We start from the raw sequence: 23447 nt of genomic DNA, 5'->3' as shown, positions 1-23447 counted from the left end.
AAAGTAGTGCAGGAAAATGTTTTCCCCTAAATCATAGCCTTAAACTTTGAAAGAGTCAGCCTCAACCAGAATGGTAGTAAACCTTTTTAAATGATTCAGAGTTTGACCAGCAGTCTTTTCAAACCTCATAATTTTGACATCCTCAAGTTTTCATTAAAAAAGCTATAGGAGAACTAAAAATATGTTAAGTGCTTATAAAATTAATATGTAATAGCCTTTGAATCTGAGAAGTCCAAGTATATGCATTACCATGGGAATTTAAGAAATTGTTTGGACTGGCACAGTGGCTCATGGCTGTAATCCCAGCCAAAGTGGGAGGATTGCTTGAGTCCAGGAGTTCAAGACCAGCCTGGGCAACATGGCAAAACTCTGTCTCTACAACAAATTTTAAAAATTAGCCAGGCATGGTGGTGCACGCCTATAGTCCCAGCTACTTGGGAGGCTGAGGTGGGAGAATCACCTGAGCCCAGGAAGTTGAGGCTGCCATGAGCTGTGATTGTGCCACTGTACTCCAGCCTCAGTGACATACTGAGACCCTGTCTCAAAAAAAAAAAAAATTGTTTGAGAGGAAATGCCAACATTTTAGTGAGAAATAATTTGCATTTGTACTATCGTGGTTCAGACTTTTTGGATAACTGTAACTGCCAACTGTATAACACTTGGATGCCACTAAAAGCACTGTATTTTGTTTGTGGATGAAATAGTGAGATCTATTTTATAGATGGTGTTTGTTCCCTCAAAGGATAAAATAATCTAAAGACAAATAGAACAATCACTTGCATTCGTAATTTCATTTTTACTTCCTTGACAAGACATTTTCAGGCAGGATCCGTTTTGTTTGAAAGTTAACATTGAGTTGTATAGTCACTGTACCAAATTTGGTATTGCTTTTGTCTGTAGTGAGGGCTAGATTAGATCCTATCGATTCTAGCTGCTTTTAGTGAATAAAAGACAAACATTTTTGTTCATTTCCTTTTTGGTACCATAGGGGCGTGGTCAAGTTCTTAGAACCAGGTGGTTGGTTTTTACTTTTTGTTTCCCCCAGAAGTCCACACCCCCATTTCTGCTTTTTCTTGTGTACGTGTGGGGTGAGGGTGAATTTAAAATGTGATTAGAAAGGACTCATGGCTTGCAAAGGAAGAATATTGATTTTTAGTGTAATTTGTGCCCTGTCCTAAGGGTAGAAATTGACTTTTGCTTCTGTTCATACTTCATAGCAGTTTCGTTTTGCTGATGTTTAAAGGTATGTGTTTGGGTCCTTTAAAAATATGTATGTACTACTTCAAAAAGGGATGAGGGGCTTGCAGTTTCACAATAAATAGCATTAAAAACATACCTCCATTATTTTTAAACAATACACATTTGTTACTATATTACTAAAAATTTTTTAATTATGAAAACCTAAATGGGCAATACCAGAATTTATAACTTATAGTCAAAGGGTTACTCTGATCATATACCTAGATTAAAATATTAGTAGAACACAGAACCAGAAAGAATGGAGTCTTTTTTAAAAACTGACATTAGAGGATTTTAGCATCTTTCTATAGTTATGCATTTTTTCTTTATAGAGTTTCTGGTTTCACCCTACCAAACCCATGTACTGAAAATAATGGAGCATATTAAAAAAAATTAACTGTTCCTTTCCCCCCATTTTCTTCTTGGTGTCAATTTGGGGAAGAATTGTAAAACGAGAATCTCCCTTGATGCTGTCACCCGGAGATCTTTATATTCTGTGATCAAATGTGAGTCACATTCAGAAGATGTTTTTAGGGGGGCTCTGCGTGTATGTACATATTAAATTGATTTCAAAGACAGGATCCAAATACAGGATCACTGAAACATTAAGTGATCATTCAGTTAGAAATTAGTGTATGAATATATTTAATAGCTTTCTCTTCATACTTCACAGAATCTATGCTTAAGCTTGTCTTTATGTCCTGCATTTAAAACAAAATGACCCTCTAGTTTTTTAACTTTGTGTATCTTTAAAAAAATTTTTTTAAGTAATGTTTTTGCTGCATAAATTGCCAAACATGCCAGGTTTTCAAGAACCAGCATAGCTGGTTCATTACTATAGGCTATCTGCATGTACTCCATTCCTGTTACTATGGAAACACATTGAGTGTGGATTTATCATAAACCTTGAGAAATATTCCTTGCGACAGTTCATATAAAGAAACATCTGGATCCCTTGTTTATCTTGGGGTGAAGGAAGACCACCCTCTTCCTCTGTGTTGTGAAAATCATATTATATTCCACTGTTTTTTTCTAGCTGTAAAAATTCTAATGTACATCTATCAAGTATACTTTGTTTTATAGTATGGTTGATTATGTTTACTAGAACAGCTTTGGAAAATAGACTGATTTTCATGCTGATTCAGTTAACTACAACTATGACAATTATATTTTGAGAGCTTCTACGTTCTGAATTTCAGATCTACATTAATAAGGTTTTAAATATATATTCATAAGAGTTTCTTTTTTTAATATATCTTGGTCTTTGGTTGGATTAACACTCTCTGGAAGTTTATTTGACTTCATTCCAGTCTCTTGGAACTTTAAACCTTCATGAAAGTTAAGTCTAGAACTAAAGAGAATCTCAGTGGCATCTAAGTGAGCTAGTTGTTAGTCTCATTTTGCCAAGGATATTACCTGAGGAGATTGTAATTGCTTTTTTATTCTGTTACTACCTCCATGTAAAGACCCACAGCAGCTCTGTGAAGCATTTCATTTATATAAAATAACTTCTTTAAGTTTATGCAGTTTAGTTTAAAAGATTCATTGAAACCCCTCCTCTGAGCCTTTGAGTTGGGTTCCAAGAGCATATATGGGAATAACATTACTTCCTGCTCTTAAGAAAACTCACATAAACAGATTGTTTTATGATTAATTCTGAGAGGCACGCATAGAATATCTTAGAACACAGAGGAAAGTTACTTAGACTAACTTAGAGTTTAAGTGACTACTTCTTGGAAATGACATTCTGAGCTCAAAAGATGGTTAAGAGTCAAGCAAAAAAAAATAAAAAAGGAAAAGGGTATATTATGGATAGGATATAACATTAGTAAAGGCACAGAGGAGTGAAATCATGGTGTGCACAGAAATTTCCAGTGATTTTATGTTACTAGAGTACAAAAATGACTTGAGGTTGAAGAGGTAGGTTAACGACCATGCTTGGAGGGCCTTATATGATCTGTCAGTCTAAGTGCTTGGCCTTTTTCTGGGCAATGGGAAACCATTGAAGGATTTTAATCAGGAGAGTGTTGTGGTTAGATTTACAAATTAACCTAGGAATGTGTATGTAGAGTAGCTGGGTCTGAAAACAGAAATAGACAATTTAGATGACATCTTAAAACCACTTCTAATTCCAAAAGGCTTAAATAATGATATCAATGTAAGGAATTTTTTTTTTTTTTTTTTTTTTTGTGAGATGGTGTCTCGCTTTGTCACCCAGGCTGGAGTGCAGTGGTGCAATCTTGGCTCACTGCAACCTCCGCCTCCTGGATTCAAGCAATTCTCCTGCCTCAGCTTCCCAAGTAGCTGGGAATACAGGTGCGCACCACCATGCCTGGCTAATTTTTGTATTTTTAGTAGAGACGGGATTTCGCCATATTAGCCAGGCTGGTCTCAAACTCCTGACCTCAGGTGATCTACCCACCTCACCCTCCCAGAGTGCTGGGATTACAAGCGTAAGCCACTGCTCCCAGCCTAAGGAATTTTTAAGTATAATTAAATATAAAGTTTCTATTATTGAGAAGAGACTGGCGTTTTAAACATAGAAAAAAATGAATATATACAGCACAACATGTAATTCTATAAAGTAGAATCTAGCAATACATTCCACAGAAATAATTGTTTATGAATTTGTTATAGTGACTTAAACTATAAATTTAGCACATTATGAATACTTAATTGATATTTATAGGCTCAAATTGTTCCTCTGAAGCACGTAACATGATTTCTTTCTTTCTCCCTCTTGCTCTTTTTTTTATTTTAGAGAAAGAGTTTTACTGTGTCACCCAGGCTGGTCTTGAATGCCTGGCCTCAAACAGGCCCTTTACTTCAGCCTTCTAAGGAGCTGGGATTGCAGGCATGAGCCACCATGCCTGGCTTGATTTCTTTTCCTGTTTTTGTTTTTTTCAACTCTGTATCTGTGATTTGGCTTAGGATTCTATAAACTTTTCTATTATCAGCCCACCACCCCCCACCACCATGAATAAGTTGGTAAATAATAAGAGCACTAAAGCTTTGATTGATAATTTTCAACTTTTTTTTGCTTATTTAAAACTGTATAGTTTCAGCAAAATTAGAAGTATTCATTGATTGATTTATCTTTTTTAAAAAATTAGCCTAGAAAGATTGTTCAGAGGATGAATTTATCAGAAATGGCTTTATGTGGTGATTTCATTTACTTGAAAGTACATATTAGAATGGACAGATTAGTACAATTATTTAGTCTCCCACCAAATTGTTAGTTAACTCTGGGAGTGGGAGTGGAGAAGTGTGAAGTGAGGTTCTGTTGTTGTTCACTTTACATATTTAGGGATTGTGGGAAGTAAGCTTACTTGTTAAGAGCCAATGCTGTGGAACAGTGTGTGTGTTTGAACCCTCCATTTACTTGATCTCAGACTATGGCAAGTTATTTGATCATACTGGCCTTGATTTTTCATTTGTAAAATGGGATAGTAATAGTATTTCCTCAAAGGGGTTTTCTGTGAAGTAAAATAATATAACAAATGTAAAATGTTTAGAATACTATTGACATTAAGCTCTCAAATCTTAGCCATTAATATTATTGCTTTAAAAATAAATTGAACACACTATCTTTATCAGGGATTTATTAAGGACAAAGGTGTAAGAATTTCTGATGGCCTATCCAAGTAGTTTGAAAAGCAATGTGTGAAGAACATCTTACTTCCACATCCTACTTGTTTCTCATGGCCTAAATGCCTCCTTGCCCAGCATTTTTCTTCTGCTCAGATGTCTGTTATAATTGTAGTAGTAACACAATTGAATTCTTAGTCACCTTCTGTTTCACATTGTTTGCTACTATTTTATGTGTCTTACTCACAAAATCTTACATTATCTTGCTAAAGAGATTGAAAGTACCTTTAGGTCGGTGATTTTTTTTTTTTTTAAACTTTTTACCAGTTCTGTGTGCCCAGCATTGCAATGAATGATAATAATAGCCAACAAGTGGCCAGGCTCTAACTGTATGCCAGGCACTGTCTTAAGTGCTGTTGATGGATTAACTCTTAATTCTTATGGCTGCCCTGTACAAGGTACACAATTACAGGTATCCACAATTTCTGGCTAAGGAAACTGAGGATTAGAGATACTAAATAAGTTGCCTAAAGTCACACAGCCAGCAGGACTTGAAGTATGCTTTTGAACTTAGTTTGATTCTGAACCTGTACTCTCAAGCATGGTGCTCAGTAGAGCCTCCTAATTTAGTAAGGTCTTAACCATTGTATCAGTTGGTGTGTCTGCTGTGTGAAGGCTGGCCGCCAGACTCCACTGCCCATCAAAATCACTATGTAAAGAAATTTACACGTAGTCCCAAAATATCTGTTTTTATGAACTACCAAAACTGCTTTCTTGATTGCATTGTTGTATTATTTGGAGGCATAATATGAAGAAGTATGGCCCTCTTCATGCTTACGGTTTCTAGAAAATATAACAATGTGGCCCCTTTAGCTTGTTTGCTTAGAACATGGCACCAGAATTTAATGGAGGCTCATACCACTTTAGGTACCTGCAGCTTTTTATTTTTAGTACTTCTTCCAAACACTAGCCAAATCATGTTTTTTTTTCCCCAAACTTTTCAGTTTAAAAATTTTCAAACCTTTAGAAAAGTTAAAAGAATATTACATTCAACACCTAGATTCGCCAGTTGTTAAAATTTTGTCTCATTTGCTTTACTTTAGGTATATGTACCGTTTTTAAAACCCTCAACCATTTGAAAGTTGTAGATACCATGACACTTTATCTCTTTATCACGTATTTCAGCATAGCTCTCCTAAGAATGAGAACATTCTCGTATATAAACAGAATAGCATTATCAGGACCTTGAAATTAATAGCTCCATTGTTTAAAGCCAGTTCATATTTTAAAATTCTCTAGTTATCTCCACAATATCTGTTTAATCTGTGTGTTTGTGTGTATTTAAATCCAGGATTTAATCAAAGTTCTTGCATTGTATTGGGTTGATAAATCTTGTCTCTTTTAATCTAGAATAGTCTTTCCACCTTTTGTTTGTTTTAGACATTAGCCTTTTTGAAGAACCCAGGCCAGCCGTCTGGGAGAATATCCCCCATCTTGGATTTGTCTGATTATTTCCTCACTTTAGATTCGGTCTAAGCACTGGGAAGAATACTTCAAAGGAAGAAAATGCAAGATTTGCTAAATGACTGGTTTTATGGCTTAACAAAGAGGGAAGAATCAATCACCTATGAGCCTGAGATTTCTAGTCTGGGAAGCTAGAAAAGTGGTGGAAGCAATGACAGACTGGGGTAGTCTGAAAGGGACATTGCACTAGGAAAAGCACAGTGCATTCAGTTTTGAACTAATGACTTTTAACGTTTAGTGTAGTTGTCCTTAAGTAGTTGGTTATTCTCTGGCGGTGGGATGTTGTGAAAAAGAGCACAGGATTAGAATTCAGGAGACTGATTATTTTTCAAGCTTTATCACTAATTAGCTTTGTGGTCTTGGAAAGTCAGTATTTGAAGTGTTCTATGTAGTTACCTAAAAAATGAAGTTAATGCACAGCTTGCCCTGTCAGTCTGACAGAGTTGTTTTGAGGATCAAATACAAATGTATATGAAAACACTCTGTGGTATGAATGTATATGTGTTCACTCCGTGGACTCCTGTGTAATTATAAGAAGGTAATGTTATTTTCTTAGTTCAGACTAAAATGAAATATTTGGAGTTAGGGCTAGAGAAGACAGGAAAAGGGGAAAATATAAAACTTTTTGTGTTTGAAACTCAGTCAAAAGCATCAGAAATCTCAGTCTGCGAATACATATGCCTGAAAAACCCTGAAGACTATAATTTGGGAGACGAATCTGGAAGCTGATCTTGTATACGACAGTTACAAGAACCAAAAACACAGGTTGCATCTTGTTAGATGTCATTATTTGACTTGCCTTCAAGTTGGAGGTATAAATGAGAACTTTTGAATTCTGCCTGTGTAGTTGCTCCATGCTTGTTAACAGAATTTTTAAACATTTCCTTCTTATGTCTGTTGCTGCGAGCTATACATTTTTGCCAAAAGTTAAATTAATGTTTCAGTTCTTAAACATTGTCAGTAAATATGGTATGCTAATCAAGAGCACAGACCCTGGAACTGCGGTTTTTTGCAGTGAGCCAAGATCGTGCCACTGCACTCCAGCCTGGGTGAATCTTGGATTGAATCTTAGCCATGTGCACTTGAGCAAGTTATTTAACTTCTCTGGGCCTCTATTTCCCTATGTATAATAGGAGATAATAGCTACATGAATGTTGTTGGGAGGATTAAACGTAGTACTTATGTCAAGCACTTAGAATGGTGCCTGGCATATACAAAGTGCTATGTAAGTGTTAATGGTGGTTATTAGAATATTTGTGATTTTGGTAGTGACCAAGGAATAAAGTACCTGAACAAAAGAATTCTTTTCCCAGAACTGATAGCTGAGGGAAACAGAAGTGATAAAATAGTAAAAATCATGGACATCAGGAGCTCAAGATCAGCCTGGGCAACATAGTGAAACTCGATCTCTACAAAAAATACAAAAAATTAGCCAGGTGTGGCGCATGCCTGTAGTCCCAGCTACTTGGGAGCCTGAGGTGAGAGAATCATCTGAACCCAGGAAGTCAAGGCTGCCGTGAGCTGTGATTGTGTGTTTCTGCACTCCAGCCTGGGCAACAGAGTGAGACCCTATCTCAAAACAAACAAACACAACATGGACTTCAGAGTCAGACATGCCTAGATCCAAATTCAAGTTCTCCCACTTTGTGGTTTAAGCAGGCCACCTAACCCCTCTGAAGCTCACTTTCTTTTACCTATGAACCAGAAATCACAATCCCTATCTTGCAGAGTTGTGATGATTAAATGAGCTGATGTGTAAAGTGCCTGACCCTGAGGTGACACTAAGAAAATGAGAGTGCTCTGGATCCCTCCCACCCCCCACCAATGTAAAGCAGTACACACAGTTCAATTTCTTGTGTGCAGTCTTATTCATTTGTTTGTAATTTTAGGGTTTCCAAAATCATTTCCATTTGCTAACAGCAGAACAAACAGTGGCTGTATAATTGGATACACCTTGAAAAGTGTATTGTCAGCTTTGTTTCCCTCTTCCATTTGCTGTTTGGGGTTGTTTTATTATTACAGCAGATCCTACTGGAACCAAGATGGTAGACACTGTTAGTCTATTAATCTATTAATAATAGGCATTGTTAATGATTCTGTTATTAACAGAGTCAAACTGGAATGTAGCCTCAGGATCCTTTTTTTTTTTAATTATACTTTAAGTTTTAGGGTACATGTGCACAGCATGCAGGTTTGTTACATATGTATACATGTGCCATGTTGGTGTGCTGCACCCATTAACTCTTCATTTAACATTAGGTATATCTCCTAATGCTATCCCTCCCCCCTTCCCCCACCCCACAACAGGCCCCGGTGTGTGATGTTCCCCTTCCTGTGTCCATGTGTTCTCATTGTTCAATTCCCACCTATGAGTGAGAACATGCGGTGTTTGGTTTTTTGTCCTTGCGATAATTTGCTGAGAACGATGGTTTCCAGCTTCGTCCATGTCCCTACAAAGGACATGAACTGATCATTTTTTATGGCTGCATAATTTTTTTTTTCTTTTTTGAGACGGAGTCTCACTCTGTTGCCCAGGCTGGAATGCAATGGTGCAATCTCTGCTCACTGCAATCTCTGCCTCCTGGGTTCAAATGATTCTCCCGCCTCAGCCTCCCGAGTAGCTGGGATTACAGGCACCTGCCAGCATGCCCAGCTAATTTTTGTATTTTTAGTAGAGACAGGGTTTCACCGTATTGGCCAGGCTGGTCTCAAACTCCTGACCTCGTGATCCACCCACCTCGGCCTCCCAAAGTGCTGGGATTACAGATGTGAGCCATGGCGCCCAGCCTCAGGATCCTTCTTCACAGTATTCCAGGAAGCTACAATCAGTTCATCAGAGTTGATATAGCTGTGAAAACTGGTTTGTCCTTCCTGCTTTAGAACTTTCTAGAAGAGGCCAGGCATGATGGCTCACACCTGTAATCCCAGCACTTTGGCAGGCCGAGGCGGGCAGATCACAAGGTCAGGAGATCGAGACCATCCTGGCTAACATGGTGAAACCCCGTCTCTACTAAAAAAAATAGCTGGGCATGGTGGAGGGCACCTGTAGTCCCAGCTACTCGGGAGGCTGAGGCAGGAGAATGGCGTGAACCCGGGAGGCGGCGCTTGCAGTGGGCTAAGATTGCACCACTGCACTCCAGCCTGGGCGACAGAGCAAGACTCTGTCTCACAAAAAAAAAACTTTGTAGAAGAAATGTTTATGGGATTATCAAAATAATATATGGATTGTCCGTTAATCTTCTATCCTGTGATGTGCACCTGTCAAGCCTTATGACAAGGCAGGGTGGTCTTGTAGCATTTTCTAACAGATGCTTATCTATATTGTAACGTTATTACATAATGTAGGCATCTTCAGACACTTACTAGAGGAGATGCAATAATTGAAAGATTATAATGCAATGATCCAACCAAGAATATGCATCAAAATTACCGGGGATATAGTCTTAAAAAACTTATGCCCAGGACCCCACCCCAGATTTATTCAATTAGAATCTTCAGGAGACAGACCCTGACACATATATTTTGTAAAAGTACTCCAGATGCTTCTGCTATGTATACCACTTGTTAAAAATAAGTAGATACTGGCAAAAAACTCAAACAAATTTACAAGAAAAAAACAACCCCATCAAAAAGTAGGCGAAGGATATGAACAGACACTTCTCAAAAGAAGACATTTATGCAGCCAACAGACAAATGAAAAAATGCTCATCATCACTGGCCATCAGAGAAATGCAAATCAAAACTACAATGAGATACCATCTCACACCAGTTGGAATGGCGATCATTAAAAAGTCAGGAAACAACAGGTGCTGGAGAGGATGTGGAGAAATAGGAACACTTTTACACTGTTGGTGGGACTGTAAACTAGTTCAACCATTGTGGAAGTCAGTGTGGCGATTCCTCAGGGATCTAGAACTAGAAATACCATTTGACCCAGCCATCCCATTGCTGGGTATATACCCAAAGGACTATAAATCATGCTGCTATAAAGACACCTGCACACGTATGTTTATTGTGGCACTAACAATAGCAAATACTTGGAACCAACCCAAATGTCCAACAATGATAGACTGGATTAAGAAAATGTGGCACATATACACCATGGAATACTATGCAGCCATAAAAAATGATGAGTTCATGTCCTTTGTAGGGACATGGATGAAGCTGGAAACCATCCTTCTCAGCAAACTATCGCAAGGACAAAAAACCAAACCCTGCATGTTCTCACTCATAGGTGAACAATGAGAACACTTGGACACAGGGAGGGGAACATCACACACTGGGGCCTGTTGTGGGGTGGGGGAAGGGGGGAGGGACAGCATTAGGAGATATACCTAATGTAAATGAAGAGTTAATGGGTGCAGCACACCAACATGGCACATGTATGCATATGTAACAAACCTGCACATTGTGCACATGTACCCTAGAACTTAAAGTATAATAAAAAAATATATATATATATGTAAAGAAAGAAAGAAATTACAGTAAAAAAATAAGTAGATACTGGCAACTATAGAGAAGCACACACTATTGGTATGAGAGTTCATTGACATAGTATAACCTATAGAACAATTTTACAGTATCTCTCAAAATTTCAAATCTGTCCTATAGAAATATATATGTGTACAAAAACAAAGTTTCAAGAATGTTTCAGGACAGGCATGGTGACTCATGCCTATAATCTCAGCACTTTGGGAGGCTGAAGCAGGAGGATTACTTGAGTCCAGGAGTTTGAGACCTGCCTGGGCAACATAGCAAGACCCTGTCTCTATTTGAAAAAAAGAGTAAAGAAAAGAAAAATAAGTAAAAATAAACGAGGTTTTCTGCAGACGTATTTATTATATCAAACAATTGTGAGAAACTGATGATCAGTACACAAATGGTTAAATACAAATACCATGTTTGTTTACTATGCAACCACTTAAAGAATGAATATGTATGAACATTGTCTATACATGCTGATGTAGAAGTATATCTGGGATATATTGTTAAGTTAAATAAGCAAGTCACAGAATAAGCCCTATTTTAAAAATTTATATGTAAAAATGTAGAGAAATATGTGAAAGAATACCCATCAAAGTGTTTATAGTGGTTGTCTTGGCATAGAAGAGTGGGAATAATGAAGTGGGGAGAGGAACAGACCTTTTCACGTTGGTGTTTAAAATATTTGCAGGCCAGGCATGGTGGCTGACGCCTATAATCCTAGCACTTTGGGAGGCTGAGGCAGGCGGATTGCTTGAGCCCAAGAGTTCAAGACCAGCTTGGGCAACATAGTGAAACCCTGTTTACAAAAAACACAAAAATTAGCTGGGCGTGGTGGTGCATGCCTAAGTCCCAGCTACTGGGGAGGCTGAGATGGGAGGATCACCTGAGCCTGGGAGGTTGAGGCTGTAGTGAGCCATGATTGTACCACTGCATTCAAGCCTGGATGACAGAGTGAGACTCTGTCTCAAAAAAAAAAATGCAATAACATTTTATTATTTTTATAATAAAAACAACCACTGGACAAAATATGAATGATTTTAAAAGAAGCTCTTATGGAAGCAGATTGATATGTGTCAGCACACTGCTTATTTTGCAAACACCAGTTTTAACCTGAGACTTACGATCTCTAACTTGGGAAATAAAAAGGAATGTCAAAACTATTTCGTGTGTTGGCAGTGATGATAAAATCTTGTTGGCACAGTTGTTGTGAAAGTAATCAGGAATTTCAAACAGATAAGCATTGAAGATAAAAGGTATTTGCCCTGAGAATTATATTGGTTATCTGTTTTAGAAATATTTAATGTCTATGCATATCTGCCCTGAGAATTATATTGGTTATCTGTTTTAGAAATATTTAATGTCTATGCATATCTGGATATGAAAATTGAATTCAAAACATTTTAGTTTAATCGTTTTCAGTTGATTAGCCTCTAGCCTATGAGAATATTAACACCTTCTAATCCCCTTTTTTGTAATTTTAGGCCCGATGAGAGAAAGGGAAAGTTAAGGATGCTGGAGCAGAACAATGGATTTCTCTTTCTCTTTCATGCAAGGGATCATGGGAAACACAATTCAGCAACCACCTCAACTCATTGACTCCGCCAACATCCGTCAGGAGGATGCCTTTGATAACAACAGTGACATTGCTGAAGATGGTGGCCAGACACCATATGAAGCTACCTTGCAGCAAGGCTTTCAGTACCCAGCTACAACAGAAGATCTTCCTCCACTCACAAATGGGTATCCATCATCAATCAGTGTGTATGAAACTCAAACCAAATACCAGTCATATAATCAGTATCCTAATGGGTCAGCCAATGGCTTTGGTGCAGTTAGAAACTTTAGCCCCACTGACTATTACCATTCAGAAATTCCAAACACAAGACCACATGAAATTCTGGAAAAACCTTCCCCTCCACAGCCACCACCTCCTCCTTCGGTACCACAAACTGTGATTCCAAAGAAGACTGGCTCACCTGAAATTAAACTAAAAATAACCAAAACTATCCAGAATGGCAGGGAATTGTTTGAGTCTTCCCTTTGTGGAGACCTTTTAAATGAAGTACAGGCAAGTGAGCACACGAAATCAAAGCATGAAAGCAGAAAAGAAAAGAGGAAAAAAAGCAACAAGCATGACTCATCGAGATCTGAAGAGCGCAAGTCACACAAAATCCCCAAATTAGAACCAGAGGAACAAAATGTGAGTTGAAAAGTCGTTTTGAAAAATTTTGTTATATTTCACATTTACTGGAAGTTCAAGAGATCTTTTTGGTTTTTATCTCTTTAAATATGAATCTTTCTGATAACTTCTTTTTTCTAACCACTAGCAAAGTGCTTGGAATATTATAATAGGTGCTGAGTATTTGTTGAATATATGAATGGACATGATTAGTTAAGAAATATTTTAAAAACATGTAAAACGAATCTCGCTGCTTATGTTTCTTTGTCCTAATGGCCTCGGTTATTTTTATTTGCTTACAATAGACTGTTGGTTTTTGAAAATGAAGAGGAAAGGCAAAGAGAAGATAGCTAATTATATTGGGTTTTCATTATTTTAGACCAACTTTTTCCAGTAGAGCTTAGATTTAACACTCATTGCTAATGTTTGCTACAAAATAACCTGAATAATAGAAATCTTTTTATTAAAATCAGAGTTAGTATTAATAAATATTGATTAAAACTTCAGGTGAGTTTTTATAAAAGTCATCCTTTATAGGTAACTTAAGATATATGCTGCTGAATTTTTTAATATCTGAGATTTCAGTGTGAATTTGCTTAGCAATAAGATAATCAGTATGTAACAAATAATTCTAGCTTAAATGAAGAGTTCATAATATAAATTGCAAATGTTTTCTAAACTTTGACTTGGGAAAACTATTTTTGTGACAGCTATCTGCTTTTATATGTGTTATGCCTGAATAAGTTAATTTATTTTCTGTTCAAAGAAATGTTTACTTCTTACCTATTCATCTTTTCCTTGGTAGCTGGCTTCTATTACTTCATACAACTCATATGTGATGTTTTTCTGGAGTAAAGGTCACAATGGTTCTAGACTCTCACAAGTCCCAGTGTGACATTTCAACATGTTTTCTCATTTTTTATAGTTTTCTTATTTATTCATTAACAAATGTTGGTGAAATACTTCTCCTACTGTGTGCTAGGCAATGCTCTAAGAATTAAAGGTATGACAATGAATGAAAAGTAGAGATGCCTGCTCTCAGGATGCTTATATTCTAGTGAGGGGAGCCAGAAAATACACACACATATATATTGTATGTATGTATATGTATATATGTATATATACATATATAGTATGTATGTATATGTATATATGTATATATACATATATAGTATATGTGTATATGTATACATATATTGTATATATGTGTATATATGTATATGTATACTATATTGTATATATGTGTATATATGTATATGTATATATGTATATGTATACATATATTGTATATATGTGTATATATGTATATGTATACATATATTGTATATGTGTGTATATACGTATATATGTATACATATTTGTATATATGTATATATACATATTTGTATATATGTATATATACATATTTGTATATATGTATATATACATATTTGTATATATGTATATATACATATTTGTATATATGTATATATACATATGTCATATACATATACATATATACGTATATATACATATATACATATACATATATCCATATATGTATATATACATATGTATATATACATATATGCATATATGTATATATACATATATCGATATATGTATATATACATATATGCATATATGGATATATACATATATCGATATATGTATATGTATATATGTACATATACATATATACGTATATGTATATGTATATATGTACATATACATATATATTGTCTTCATAGCATCTAAAGCTATCTGAACTTATGTACACACATATGCATATATACATATGTATGTATACATACATGTATACTACATACACATACATACGTATGTATATGTATACACACACATACGTATGTATATGTATACACACATACATATACATACCTATACATGTGTATATACACGTATATATGTATATATACATATATGTATATGTGTGTACATATGTTCAGATAGCTTTAGATGCCACGAAGACAATAAAACTGGGTAATGAGATAAAGAGTAATCAGTGATGTTTCTAGTAGTCATTTTGCAATGAGATTCTAAAACCAGTTCTGTCTTTGTTAGATATATGCTATACCTAGTTCTTTATATCACATAAACCTTCAGTTAACTATTATAGCTCAGGATTAGAATGTTTAGATTTTATTTTATTGTTTTTGAGATGGAGTTTCACTCTTGTTGCCCATGCTGGAGTACAGTGGCGCAATCTTGGCTCACTGCAACCTCCGCCTCCAGGGTTCAAGCAATTCTCCTGCCTCAGCCTCCCGAGTAGCTGGGATTACAGGCATACCACCATGCCCGGCTAATTTTGTTTTTTGTTTGTTTGTTTGTTTGTTTTTTAGTAGAGACAGGGTCATGTTGTTCAGGCTGGTATTGAACTCCCGACCTCAGGTGATCCGCCTGCCTCGGCCTCCCAAAGTGCTGGGATTAACAGGCGTGAGCCACTGCGCCTGGCCCAAATGTTTAGATTTTAATTTAAGGGTTTTAATTCATTTTCCCTTTTATTGAATCATGATGAGCAAAATTTACTGTTTGATTGTTTAGGATCTTACAATAGCTTGGGATAAAGGAATATCAATTTGACCAAAAGCATAGCTGGAGAAAGTGGCATTGACTGCCTGGAATATTACTAGGAGCATTGCCTGAAAGTCAAGTCTTGGGGGGAATCCAGGTTTTTTTCTTGTTCGTTCTCTCTCTCTCTGCCTCTCTCCTTCTCTCCCTCTTCCTCTCCCTCCCTCCCCCCCACTCCCCTCTCTGCCCCATTCCTCCCTCTTTCCGTCCTACCCCCTCGTCCCTTCCCTCTTCCATTCCTTCCTTCTTCTCTCCCTTCTTCTCTGCCTCTCTCTCTCTCCTTCTCCCCTCTTCTCTCTTCTCTTCCTTCAAAGAAGTAAAGAGGTAAGTTCTTGTTAATTGAATTTTGATTAATTGGAATTGTATCACACACGGGGGCAATTGTAGAAGTTGTAGTCCATTCTGACCACAGACCTTCAAAGCCAGAGCTCCCACGGCTCTTGCCCATTTGTTAATGTCATGCTTTTGCTAAGCTAGAGATGTGTGTAATGTTTCACAACTGCATATGTTTTCAAATTAGATTTCCTTAACTTGAACAACATCTACAGTGCTTCCTTCAGGACAGTTGTTTTAAGTGTTTTAATAGTCAATACCCTATGCCTACTGGTTGTCCATAGGGGTCCCAGCCCTTGGTGTCTAGCATTGTAGAGGACTGAGAAGTGAAAGGGAAGCCCAAAGAAGCGTCCACTGACTTCACTGGACAGCTTCCCTCCCCCAGATGCCTCAGGGAAAGCTGAAAAACGTATTCCTGGAGAAAACGTCTGATATAAATCTCCTGGAGCTGGATTTGCTTTTATATAGATTTTTTCTTTTACTTTACTTTGTTGTTGTTCCTTAAAAGCCCACTCATAGGTTCATAGGTTCTTTTTTGAGCAAACAAAATCTCATATAGTTGAGTTCCATGTTTAAGTCTGGGCATGGTGGCTCAATCTGTAATGCCAGCATTTTGGGAAGCCGAGGTGGGTGGATCACTTAAGGTCAGGAGTTCAAGACCAGCCTGGCCAACATGGTGAAACCCCATCTCTACTAAAAATATTTAAAAATTAGCCGGGCGTAGTGGTGGGTACCTGTAATCCCAACTATTCGGGAGGCCGAGGCACAGGAATTGCTTGAACCTGGGAGGTGGAGATTGCAGTGAGCCAAGATCGTGCCACTGCACTCTAGCCTGGGTGACAGAATGAGACTCTGTCTCAAAAACAAACAAATAAACACAACACCTTAAGATTTCACCTGCTACTTTGTTCTTAGTACTTGATGTGTAAGTATTTCCCCCTAATTCTAAGCTGTTTGGCCTTCTGAAGAGTGGCTGTTATTTGGAACAAACTAAGTATATCTTCTCAACGATGAAAATGTGTCCAAACATCTAGGCAGCAGGAGACCTGAGATCACTACTGAAATTGTATATTTTAAAAATCTGCATGAGCTGTTTTTCCTCCCACCAAATCAGAAACATGTGGCTGTGTTTCTGCATGTCTTCCTCCTTGGCAGGTGGAATGCCTCAGGCATGTGAGCGTAGGCCCTGTTATTCAAACAGTCACTGGTCTCCTATCAGCACTTCAGTGGGCTAATCCACTAAGGCAGAGTCTCATTAACTCTTAGTTTGCCATATCCCCTTATAAAAAGCAGAGTGGCTGGATCAGTCCTATGAACACTAAGGTAGTAGGTTTGGTTCTCTAGCCTCAAAGTATTAGGCCTTAAAATTCTTAGAAACTCTTTATATGCAAAATGTTCTTTATTGTACACATTTTTTATTTAATTTTATGTATTTATTTTTGAGACGGAATCTCACTCTGTTGCCCAGGGTGGAGTGCAGTGGCGCAATCTTGGCTCACTGCAACCTCTGCCTCCAGGATTCAAGCGATTATCCTGCCTCAGCCTCCTCAGTAGCTGGGATTACAGGTGTGTGCCACCACACCTGGCTAGTTATTGTATTTTTAGTAAAGATGGGGTTTTGTCATGTTGGCCAGGCTGGTCACAAACCCCTGACCTTAGGGTGATCCACCCACCTTGGCCTCCCAAATTACTTGGATTACAGGTGTGAGCCACTGCACCTGGCCCACATTTTTTATTTTTAAGGTTACAAACTTAAGTCATTCAGAAAGTAAAATAAAAATGCACAATTTATTACCTTTAAAATTTTCTTTCCAACTTTAATGTTGACATTAGTTTTTTGTTCTTTTAGGGACTATGATTTTACTCAATGTTTTTGAAATTTATATAAGTAATATTATTAAGGCTTTGAAATTCTGACAGATTTGATGTGTATTACTAATCTTTTCTTTTTTTTTTGAGTCAGAGTCTCTGTCACCCAGGCTGGAGTACAGTGGCACGATCTCGGCTCACTGCAACCTCTTGCCTCCCGGGTTCAAGCGATTCCTGTGCCTCAGCTCCCCAAGTAGCTGGGATTAGAGGTGTGCATCACCACACTCAGCTAATTTTTTTGTGTATTTTTAGTAGTAACGGGGTTTCGTCATGTTGGCCGGGCTGGTCTTGAACTCCTGACCTCAAGTGATCCGCTCATCTCGGCCTCCCAAAGTTCTGGGATTACAGGCGTGAACCACAGCACCTGGCCTGTAATATACTCATCTTAATGAATCTCTTGGGTTTTAATAAAAGTAACAGGCTGAAGGCTGGGCGCGGTGGCTCACGGCGGCTCACGGCTGTAATCCCAGCACTTTGGGAGGCCGAGGCAGGTGGATCACAAGGTCAAGAGATCGAGACCTCCTGGCCAACATGGTGAAACCCCATCTCTACTAAAAATACAACCGGGCGTGGTGGCATGTGCCTGTAATCTCAGCTACTTGGGAGGCTGAGGCAGGAGAATCACTTGAACCTGGGAGGCGGAGGTTGTAGTGAGCTGAGATCATGCCACTGCACCCCAGCCTGGCAACAGAGCAAGCCTCTGTCTCAAAAAAAAAAAAAAAAAAAGTACTAGGCTAAAATTTGTAAAGGAATATTTAGGATAATGTAATTTATTTTAGCCACTCAACATAATTTTTAGGTGTTCTTATGTGGAGTCAATTAAAAATGTAAAAAAGTGGTATATACCCACAAAATCATAATTTAAAATTAAGATGCATTGAACATTAAGGAGAGCTAACTCACTGTCATCTTTTTCTCTGATGTTTTCTCTTCCTGACAAAGCAATGGAATTAGTACCCAAAGAGGGTATCTCTGTCCCTACTTAATTTTAATGTCTTAAACTTGTCTCTGTCTCTAAATGCCTACCAGGTACATCTGTTTTGCTCACGCACATTTTACAATAGATACTCCCTCTCTATTATTGCAGCATCCTTACTTGAGTTCTTTTTCTTCTCATAAGTAAGATATAGTCTTGAAAGCTTAGAATAAATCCTCTTGGGCATCCTTCACTCCCTAGCCACTTCTTTCTTTTAAAATGGCTGTGTAAAAAACTTTAATTCTTTGAAAGTGATTTTGATGGTGTTTCATTCAAACCAGCCTGAAGGAAACACCAATAATCTGGAACAAATCAAAAAATTAAAAAAGATAGGCCGGGCGCGGTGGCTCACGCCTGTAATCCCAGCACTTTGGGAGGCCGAGGCGGGTGGATCACGAGGTCAGGAGATCGAGACCATCCTGGCTAACACGGTGAAACCCCGTCTCTACTAAAAATACAAAAAACTAGCCGGGCGAGGTGGCGGGCGCCTGTAGTCCCAGCTACGCGGGAGGCTGAGGCAGGAGAATGGCGTGAACCCCGGGTGGGGGAGCCTGCAGTGAGCCGAGATCGCGCCACTGCACTCCAGCCTGGGTGAAAGAGCGAGACTCCGTCTCAAAAAAAAAAAAAAAAAAAGATAAGACATTTGAATTATAAGGTTTGGAAGGAAGTCCCTTTTTTTTTTGGAGACAGAATCTCACTCTGTCACCTAGGCTGGAGTGCAGTGACATGATCATAGCTAACACAGCCTCAAACTCCTGGGCTCAAGCAGTCCTCCCACCTTAGCCTCCCGAGTAGCTGGGAGTATGTAGGTACACATCACTATGCCTGGCTCTTTTTTTGTAGAGATGGGGTCTCGCCATGTTGCCCAAGCTGTTCTTGAGTTCCTAGGCTCAAGTGATCCACCTGCCCCAACCTCTCAAAGTGCTAGGGTTATAGGTGTGAGCCACTGTGCACAGCTGGTACTGTTTTTAACCTCAGGTATCTCACACATGCTACTCCTTCCTCCTGGAATGTTCTTTGCTCCATGTTTACTAAGCTAATTCTTCATCCTTTGATTCTTAGATTGTAATTTCTTTTCTTTTTTTTTTTTTTTTTTTTTTGAGACGGAGTCTCACTCTGTCACCCAGGTTACACTCCAGTGGCGCAATCTCAGCTTAGTGCAACCTCTGCCTCCCAGGTTCAAGCAATTCTTCTGCCTCAGCCTCCCGAGTAGTTGGGATTACACTAGTCTTGCAACCCGGGAGGCAAGAGGTTGCAGTGAGCCGAGATCGTGCCACTGTACTCCAGCCTGGGTGACAGAGACTCTGACTCAAAAAAAAAAAAAAAAAAATTAACCGTGCCTGGCTAATTTTTCTATTTTTAGTAGAGACGGGGTTTCACCATCTTGGCAAGGCTGGTCTCGAACTCCTGACCATGTGATTTCCCTGCCTTGGCCTCCCAAAGTGCTGGGATTACAGGTGTGAGCCACCGTGCCTGGCAGATTGTAATTTATTTTCTTAGAGAGGCTTTTCCTGACCTTCGTATCTGAAAATACATATACACTTACACACTATTATTTATCTTTCTCTTCCTAGCACTTTTTTTGTTTGTTGTTGTTGTTTTAAGAGACGGGGTTTCACTCCATCACCCAGGCTGGAGTGCAATCATAGCCCATTGAAGCCTTGAACTCTGGGGCATAAGCGATTCTCCTGCCTCAGCCCCTCAGAGTAGTTGGGACTACAGGCATTTGTTGTTTTTAGGTACTGGGTCTCACTGTGTTGCCCCGGCTGGTCTTGAACTCTTGGCCTCAAGAGATCCTTCCACCTTGGCCTCCCAAAGTACTGACAGGTGTGAGCCACACCATGCTGAGCCATAGCACTTACTTTTTAACTGGATGTTTGTGTTTCTGTTTTTTAATGTCAGTCTCTCCTGCCCAACTGTAAACTCCTTGTGGTCAGGAATCACATCTGTTTGTTTCACTATTATATATAGCCTATATAGCTTCTAGAACTGGGCCTGGAATGTCCTAGGCACTGTGAAGTGAATGATTGATACTTGGGTTTGGGGACATTAGTCTGGCTTATAGAACATATCATTTTCCTAAAACTTAAAAACCTTTTTAGGCCAGGTGCAGTGGCTCACACCTGTAATCCCAGCACTTTGGGAGGCCAAGGCAAGTGGATCACCTGAGGTTAAGAGTTCAAGACCAGCCTGGCCAACATGGCGAAACCTCGTCTCTACTAAAAATACAAAAATTAGCTGGGTGTGGTGGTGCGGGCCTATATTCCCAGCTTCTCAGGAGGCTGAAGGAGGAGAACCACTTGAACCTGGGAGGCAGAGGTTGCAATGAGCCGAGATCGCGCCACCACACTCCAGCCTAGGCAACAGCAGAGCAAGACTTTGTCTCAAAAAAACAAAAACCTTTTTATACTTTTTTTAATTTAATAAAATTTTGTTTTCATAACAGCGTCTTTAAATGTTTTGAAATAATAGAATGAGAATTTTAAGTAGCTTTTAGAATTAATCATATTCTTTTAGTGGAGTTAAGACCTACTTTAATGGCTATACCCTCTTTTTAAGCCATCTAAATTAAATTCTGTTCTCTAACAAGTAACATATTTTAAAAATCTTTTCAATTGTAGAAGTAATTTGGTTTTTTGTTTTTATAGAAAAGACAAATAATAAAAAGGTATAGAAGATCTTCCTTCACCATTTCCTTCATGTCATTCCCAAAAGATAATTACTGGTATCAGTTTTGTTTACATTGTACCAAATATTTTCAAGGCATGTATATATTACATATTTTTAAATAAAAAGTTGGAAGATATTGGTAGACATGCAGATTACTGACATGAAATAATACTGTAGTTACCATTCCTCTGCTTAGATTTTCTTGTTTTGCATATTTCTGTAGAATAAATTTCTACAATGTGATTGCTAGATTGAAGAGTATACATATCTTGAATTTTGATAGCTACTTGCAAATTGCCTCCCTAAAGGGTTTTAGAAACTTCTTTTTTTTTGAGACAGAGTCTTGCTCTGTCACCAGGCTGGAGTGCAGTGGCATGATCTTGGCTCACTGCAACCCCCGCCTCCCAGGTTCAAGCGATCCTCCTGCCCCAGCCTCCCGAGTAGCTGAGACTGCAGGTGCACACCACCACACCCAGCTAATTTTTAGTGTTTTTAGTAGAGACAGGGTTTCACCATGTTGGCCAGGATGGTCTCAATTTCTTGATCTCGTGATCCGCCTGCCTCAGCCTCCCAAAGTGCTAGGATCACAGGCGTGAGCCGCCATGCCCAGCCCATCTAGATTATGTCTAATACTTAGCTCTTGTAAGTAGCAGTGGTATGATGTCTTCATACTTATCCATATTTTTTACATCTCTCAGTGCTTTTCAAATATACATTCTTAGAAGTAGATTTGCAAGGTCAGAGAGTCTGAAAATTTAATGCTTTTCATATATACAACCAAATTGCTATCCAGAAGAGTTTCAAGTTACATCTTACTAGTAATCTTAGAGTGCCCGTTTTGTTTTTTAGAATCTGAGCATTAAAAAGAAAATTACCAGTTTATTTAGAAATTAAGTTTTTTTTTTTTTGTTTTTTGTTTTTTTTTTTTTTTGAGACAGAGTCTCACTCTGTCGCCCAGGCTGGAATGCAGTGGCACAATCTCGGCTCACTGCAACCCCCGCCCACTGGGTTCAAGTGATTCTCCGGCCTCAGCCTCCCAAGTAGCTGGGACTACAGGCGTGTGCCACCGTGCCCGGCTATTTTTTTAATTTTTAGTAGAGACGGGGTTTCACCATGCTGGCCAGGATGGTCTTGAACTCCTGACCTTGTGATCCACCTGCCTTAGCCTCCCAAAGTGCTGGGATTACAGGCATGAGCTACCACACCCAGCCTAGAAATTAAGTTTTAAAAGTAACAAAATAAGAAAAAGGCGATAAAAGCTATGATACGGGGTAGAAAATGAATGTTGAGACAGCATTAGGTACTGAATAAGTTGTATTCTTACTCCTTACATTGTTCAGTTAATAAATACCCTTTATTCTCTTTATTTAGTTTTCTTTGATTCTTTTTATGTATGTCACTATTTTTTGTTTGTTTATTTAATGACATTTTATTCTACTTACCTATACCTTTTCACCTAGAGACCAAATGAGAGGGTTGACACTGTATCAGAAAAACCAAGGGAAGAACCAGTACTAAAAGAGGAAGCCCCAGTAAGTTGTTTTACTGAATACTGTCTAACCAAATATAGTGGAAGGTGGTGAAACACAGTGATTGAACTGCAACACAATTGTATTGGTACTATGCTTCTTAATTTCAGAAATTATATTGAAATAAATCTTGGAGCTGGCTTGATAGGTGGATATTTTCAGTGAATTATTTTCCTTTTCAAAACTATGACCTGTTTTTTTTTTTCAATTAATCATGTGGTGTTTTTTTTTTTGAGACGGAGTCTCGCTCTGTTGCCCAGGCTGGAGTGCAGTGGCGCGATCTCGACTCACTGCAACCTCTGCCTCCCGGGTTCAAGCGATTGTCCTGCCTCAGCTTCCTGAATAGCTGGGATGACAGGCACGTGCCACCATGCCCAGCTAATTTTTGTATTTTTAGTAGAGATGGGGTTTCACTGTGTTGACCAGGCTGGTCTCGATCTCCTGACCTCGTGATCTGCCCACCTCACCCTGCCAAAGTGCTGGGATT

At 38.4% G+C, this 23447-nt stretch overlaps 1 protein-coding gene across 6 annotated transcripts in view; it reads left to right on the top strand.

The window, feature by feature from the left end:
* The window catches only part of NSD3 (nuclear receptor binding SET domain protein 3), a 113977-nt gene that overhangs the window by 22122 nt on the left and 68408 nt on the right, over positions 1 to 23447 (top strand). For all 6 annotated transcript variants that reach the window (XM_030817119.1, XM_030817118.1, XM_030817116.1 and 3 more), the window contains exons 2-3: positions 12318 to 13036; positions 22892 to 22963. In XM_030817119.1, coding sequence (XP_030672979.1) covers positions 12362 to 13036; positions 22892 to 22963 — 747 coding nt within the window. In that variant the 5' untranslated portion in view covers positions 12318 to 12361. The remainder of the gene's footprint in view (positions 1 to 12317; positions 13037 to 22891; positions 22964 to 23447) is intronic.

Source organism: Nomascus leucogenys, chromosome 8, assembly GCF_006542625.1.
Source record: "Nomascus leucogenys isolate Asia chromosome 8, Asia_NLE_v1, whole genome shotgun sequence".
NCBI lineage: Eukaryota > Metazoa > Chordata > Mammalia > Primates > Hylobatidae > Nomascus > Nomascus leucogenys.
The sequence above is the reverse complement of the archived record's forward strand: the minus strand, read 5'-3'. Positions and strand labels throughout refer to the sequence as shown.